The sequence below is a fragment of the Gossypium hirsutum genome, chromosome A05 (genome assembly GCF_007990345.1).
Source record: "Gossypium hirsutum isolate 1008001.06 chromosome A05, Gossypium_hirsutum_v2.1, whole genome shotgun sequence".
NCBI lineage: Eukaryota > Viridiplantae > Streptophyta > Magnoliopsida > Malvales > Malvaceae > Gossypium > Gossypium hirsutum.
In genome coordinates this window covers 103,949,805-103,956,767 of record NC_053428.1, presented here as the reverse complement: position 1 = coordinate 103,956,767, position 6,963 = coordinate 103,949,805, and the positions used below count along the sequence as shown (strand labels likewise).

Here is a 6,963-nt window from a genome sequence, read left to right as displayed (position 1 = left end):
CAAATTAACATAACTTATCGATATATCTTATTTTCATTATTTTAATCTTCAATTTCAAGTATCTGAATCTCTTATGGAGTTTTGCTTATTATTTATATCTTGGGTCTCTTCTAGAGCACCCCCATGACTATTATTATAGTCCAGTTTACTACATCCACGTTAAAGATTATGTCTTTCGAAATTATTACATATTGTTACATTCTCTTCAAGGAATGGTTAGGTTTTGTGGTTAAAAACTTTTGTTCAATCATAAGTAAAAAAAACAAAAAACAAACATGATATTGCTACCATAGAAGCACATTTGAATCATGAAAAGTTGAATAAATTCTCTTTTGCAAGGTTTTCATCAGTAATATTTTTCCATGTAATTTTAATTGAGAATTTATTCTGAATACTGTAGAGTTATAACATAGTTTTAAAAAAACTTGCAACTTCAAGTGCATCCAACCATAACGAGCTTTCGATAGATTTACCAATTTCTATTGATCATAAGTAGATCTTTCATAGTCAAATATTTCTCTTTCAACCCCTTAACTAGGATGATGACAAAAACAGATCACAAATATAGTCACGATCAATTTAATTTATAACAACAGTAATAAATATAAATCAATAACTCAATCCTCTTTTGATTCATATGAAATATAATCTTTTCTTCATTCACAATCACAATATTATATCCATTATAATGAATATCTTTTAAAACTAATACATTAACCATCACAAATTTTATTCTTTAGATATTGATATTTAGCTCTTCTGGTGCTTTCAACTAATTTTTTACTATCAAATATTGGAATAATATTTATTTGTTTTATTACCAAATAAGATAAATATTTTATATTTATAATGATAAAATTTATTACTACATTCTCATATCCTTCCTCAAAAAATATTAACAGAAACAAAATATTTGAGCATACGTTACCTATGTGGCCAATAACTTTTCATATCACATTGGTAACATAGGTTATATTTACCTTTTAAAGAGTTATCTTGAGAACTCTTATTGTTCTCTTATTTATTATTATGTTTCCACTTTTAGTGGTCCATGATTATTTCTTTTAATTTTTTTTATATTTGCATTCGCTTCAAGGAATGCAACAAATCTGATAGGACAGACTTCTAAACGCCTACATTTATTCTTTATTTTATACTCACCATCGCAAAACATGCATGGATTTCAAATCAAAACCTATCTATTCTTGTTGTCATGATTAATCTTCAATTATAATAAGCATGATATAATAAATAAATCATAGTAAAATATGTCTGAGATTCTTTAACACCATTATTATCACCATAGCTATTATCATAAGCACTATTACAATTAATAAAACAACTTTGCTTTCGTAATAACATTTATAATCGAATAGTAAAAATATCATTTAATAAACAAAATCAAAATTTCTGTGTACGATACTTGAAAGTTATCTGATACACATTGTACCAAATTTCAATACCACATATATGTTATAAAATCTTATGATGCTCTAATCAAATATTTATAAATTCAATTTAAAAGATATAATACAATAATTTCAAGCATATTTAATAATTAGTAATTTAATTATCAAAATTTTAATCATCCAAATAGCATACATATTATAATTTAATAAAAGAATCTTAGTTTAAAAAAACCTTAAAATAATAATATTTTGCATAAAATAATTTTACCAAAAATCAATCAACAAAGGAGAAAAACATGTCACGTAAGGATTATATATATATATTTTTTACATAATGATTAACCATAATGCGCATGCCTCAATTGAAGACTGAAATAACAGTAGCTCTAGAAGGCAATAGACAATAGCTTGAGTAGCAAATTTGAGTGACCAGTTATTGCATTGGTTGTTGCTTGAAAGGGGTAAGGCTTGGTGAAAGGAAAAAATTTCTGTGACTTATGGAGAAAAATAATTAAAAGAGAATCGTGCTGATAACTTGTTATAAAATAAAAGACAAAGAACAAAGAACAAATAGAATGGGAGAGCAAAAGAGAGAGCGTACTTTATTGATCAATGAGAATATTTATAAAACTTCTCTAAAGTCTCTATTTATAGGCATAAGAAGTATAAATAAAGTAGAGATTTAATTCTAATGACTATTAGAACTTAAAATACATCAAAACTTATCTTGATCTTGATTGATAACAACTTAATAAGATATTCGTAACAAAACATAATATTTTAGAACTAAAAGTTTTAAGGGTAAAGTACAGAAATAATTACTAATGTATTGCCTTGAAATTAGAAATTTTGGTCACTAAATTATACAAAATCAGATGTTTTTCTCACTAAACGTTAACAACCATTTGAAACTTAATGGAAGTATTGACATGGGTTTTTTATTGGTCTAATAACAAATTTAGCCCTATAATGTTTACACATTCTATCAATTTGATCTTAAATATAAAAAATCAACAAATTTAGCCTTCAGTATTTACAAAAATTTTCATTTTAGTTCGAATTCTAAAAATTCAATAAAAGTAGCTCTCAATATTTACAAAATGACAAGTTTTACTTTTCAAAAATCTTGTATTTTTTTTAAAACACCCAACACCCAAACCTATATAAACTACAAAGAAACAAAAAAATAATAATTATCATCACCACTAACTAATCTCTTAACTTTAAAATGAGACTTTTAACTTTGAGTTAACCCCAAAACAAGGCAAGACCTTGAAAGTAAATATAGCATATGCCAATTGTTCTCCCCACCCTTTGCTAAACACACAATTTTGAACTACCTTACACACAACTAGAAATGATACTAAAAAATCATTAATATCTTATTTTCAAGCACCAAAAAAGATACTTTTTTGGGACCCTTTTTCAAGCACAAAAAACTAAACAAAAAAGAATCACAAATAATCCACGAGTAGAGTACGAGAATGAAATTTGATGTGAACCTAAATAACAAAACAAAGTACACAATTTCTCAAAAACACAACTATATTTCCAAAATTTTTTGTGAAGATTTATTTAATGAGAAATAACAATTTAAACCTAATGCAGAAAAAAATACGAAAAAAGAATTTTTAGTATACATTAAAATTCGTGAAAAGATAGATTGATAAGATTGATTGTTTTAGATTTTACTTGTTTTTTCATTAATTCTTGTATTGTTATAGTTAAGTGTTTTTAGATAGTTGTGGCTGTGATGTAATCGACTCCATGGTATTTTTTAAACTGGTAATAATCTCTTACATTTATTACATTAGATTTGGTGATTTTTTTTAATTTAAAAATTGAAAAAAAAATCATTTTGTAAAGATTGAGTACTAAATTTATTAATTTTTTTTTAGAATTTGAACTAAAATGACATTTTGTAAACATTGAGTGTTAAATTTGTTAAATTTATTATATTTAAGATCAAATTGATAGAAAGTGTAAATATTAGAGGGCAAAATTTGATATTAGACTAATAAAAAACCAATGTCAACACTTCCATCAAATTTCAGAAGGTTGTTGATGTTCGATGACGAAAATATTTGATTTCATATAGTTGTCAAAATAAAAGTTTAGTGATAAAAATAGAACATCAGCAATATATTAATTACCATTTTTTTACTTAACCAAATATTAAAATTAATAATCGATACTATTGGAGTAAAGGTAAAATAGATACATAAAATATATATTTATATTTCATTTAGAAAAATAATCTTGTATAATTATTTTTTGTTGTATAAATCATACTAAGCAATAATGCAATAATTTATTGTTTATTAAAATGTATGCTAATACTTATCTTAATTTATTGTTTTTGAATAACAAATTAAATGTTGATACCTATGTAGTTGAATTTTTTTTAGAGAAAAAATAAAATTTAGGAAATTAAATTACACTTACTAATTCGAATAAGCCCTTAAACTTATCACTAGCAAGGTCCTCAATTAAGTTGGGGGCATCCGCTATCACATTGATACATTCTGAATCACTATGTACCATCTTGGCAACCCAATCTGCAACCTGAGTAGCTTCCCTAAAAATATATGATACCACCCAATGCTCGTTATTCTTTAGCAATTGATGAATGTATCTGACTAGTGCTGACATCGAAAAATCTGGATTCCTTGTTTGCAAACTATGAACCACCTCTAGATTATCAGTATGAATCAAAAGCGTCTCTTAGGAGTATCAACTCGTCCAGAATACCCCATAATTCAACGTCAAAAACCGAGCAAGTTTCTAGGGAACCATTTTTTTAATTATTAGAATGTAAATATTAAATTTTATAATTTCAAATATTTTACTTTATAAAAAATAGTAATTTTGAAAAATGTTTAAAAAAACATTTTTTTTTATGAAAACTACATTTTTATCATTTTAAATGTCTTATTTATTTTTTTTAAAATTTGTAAACAAATAGATGTGAATGGAATCATGATCAGTCAAATCATTTTGTTAGGCAGTAAAATTACTACATTACATTTTCTTAATTAGCTTTAATCAATAATTAAAGATGGGAATATGAATTTTTTTTCCACGTCAATGGAAAAATAAAAGAGTAACACTAATCGTTAATCCTATAATTAGAAAGGCGACGTGGAGGATTATGAGACGTTAGATTTAATTTTGGTTTAAGAGTGGTCAAAGTCAGAGTTCCAAAGGGATGATTAAACCATGGCTGCAGTCAAAGAAACCCACTCTGCTCGTTGGCCCTCTCTCCCTTGTGAATTTTCAAAACGACCAACGACTCCCATTATAAAGCTTACAAGCTTTGAATCTTTGAATTTTTGGATGTTTGAACACTATAAAGGCATGGACCTCGCCCCCTCCAAATGGTTGTTGTTACTAAGTCATAAGACTTGCATAATTAATAAACCCACTGTTTCCTATCTCTCTCATCATCTTCTTCCTCTTGCTTTTTCCCCAAGTTTTTATTTTGGATTGGATTAGAAACTTCCACCCACGTGTTTGGTTTTTTTATTTAACTTCATATTTTTTTCCTCAATACCCTTTCTAGATTATTTTCCTGGAAAATTTCCCTTTTTTCTTTTCATAATCCAATCCTGTTTGACAATTTTACATGGGATAAAGGAATATCTACTTTCCTCTGGATTGTTCTTCAAAGGTTTTTAGGGTTTAAAGGTTTACGTGCTTTCAGTGGAAGTGATCCTGGTTTCGATTAGCTTCTGAAAATCTCAATTGTTTTGACTTTTTTTTTATTTAAAAAGAAGAAGAAAAAAGCAGGCATATGCTTGAGTTTGAATGAAATGGAAGGATCGCAGGGAAGTTGTAATGGGCCGCCGCCTTTTCTTACAAAGACATACGAGATGGTGGATGATCCAGTGACTGACTCGTTGGTGTCTTGGAGTGAAACTGGTTACAGTTTCGTTGTATGGAACCCCCCAGATTTCTCAAGAGATTTGCTCCCTAGATATTTCAAGCACAATAACTTCTCAAGCTTTGTCCGTCAGCTCAACACCTATGTAATGTTTCCGTCACTTGCTTTTAATCTCTACTACCTTCATATACATATAAAACATGCTTAGTTTAAGTTTATGCCATTGAACAAACAGGGCAGGACCCTGTTTTGTAGTGTTTTCCTAAGTGAATGGTTCCATTGTTTGATTCACGTTGGCACTTGTTATTTATTAGGGGTTCAGAAAGATAGATCCTGATCAATGGGAGTTTGCAAACGAGGAGTTCATAAGAGGGCAGAAACATCTTTTAAAGAACATTTATCGACGCAAGCCAATCCATAGCCATTCCTTGAACCGGCAAGGAAGCTCTAGTGTGCCATTGACTGAGAAAGAGAAGAAGGAATTCGAGCAAGTGATCAAGATGTTGAGTGACGACAAGAACCGGCTTCAGTTACAGTTGCAGGGTCATCAAAAAGAGAACGAGGAATATCGGTGTCAAGTAAGGCTGTTATCGGAGCGTTTTCGGAACTTGGAAGATCGACAACGACGAGTGATGGTCTCATTGGCTAGGATTATAGACAAACCCCATGTTCTGTCCCAATTTCATGGCAAAAAGAGAAAGTTATTGAACAGTAACGACTTCAATGATGAATGCAACATTCAAGATCTTCACAGGTTGGCTTCTCTGAATGCAAACATGGGATTGGATTTGAAACAGATTGAAGAATTGGAATCATCTATAAGATGCTGGGAAACATTGTTTCTCGAAATCGGAGAAACTATAGGTGAAGAAGTGCGCGATTTCGGGACATCCTTACGGCCTTCTCCGGTTGTTGTTACTGAAATACAGACATCTTCAGGGGACTATGACATGGATGGTGAACTTTACTCACCTTCATCACACCATTGCTCCCCTTATTCAACCGATATTAACTCATCACCTGAGCTGGTTGCCCCTGCTTATCATCCTATCCATACACCATCATTTCACCATGTCGTAAATCTCAACCCAAAGCCTCCTGGAATTGGCCTAAACTCCCAACATGCTGGTCCACTGGAGACCGATCAGGCCTCAAAGAACCAGGCAGAAGCAGTGGCGACCGGTTATACCGTGCCAGGTAGTGTAAACGATGGCTTCTGGGAAAGGTTTCTAACCGAAGTTCCGGATACGTCATCGTACGCACAAGAGATCCAGTCAGTTTAGATTACCTGACATAGCAGCTTTCTCCAGATTAAAGAATTTAGTGTAGGTTAAGTGATAGAAGTGAGCTATGCTATTAACCATGTATTACTTCTGCCACATGCTATGATGTAAGGCTATTAGGTTAGAGGACTCTGTATTTTTTGGTTTACGTTTATCTATCTTCTCTCTTAGTTATTTTTGCAACAATTTTCACTTTGAATTGAAGGTTATTTTTTTTTATTCAAGTGATATCGGTTGGGTTAAGTTGGGTGAAGTGATAATCCATTTAATTTGGTTAGGTTTTCGATTTTTCTATATTAATTTTTTGTTTTAATTTTTTTAGACTTATTTTTATATGTTTTATAGTTTTTGAATATTATTTGACAATATTTTAAGCTCTTTTTCATAA

At 29.8% G+C, this 6,963-nt stretch overlaps 1 protein-coding gene across 1 annotated transcript; it reads left to right on the top strand.

Annotated features, from left to right (window-relative positions):
• The first annotated feature begins 4,988 nt into the window (after positions 1–4,988).
• LOC107959648 (heat stress transcription factor A-4b-like) lies at positions 4,989–6,756 on the top strand. The gene is given in 2 exon segments (NM_001327699.1): positions 4,989–5,437; positions 5,607–6,756. Coding segments are annotated over 2 exon segments (1,185 nt in total). The 5' UTR covers positions 4,989–5,221; the 3' UTR covers positions 6,576–6,756.
• The last annotated feature ends 207 nt before the right edge of the window (positions 6,757–6,963 follow it).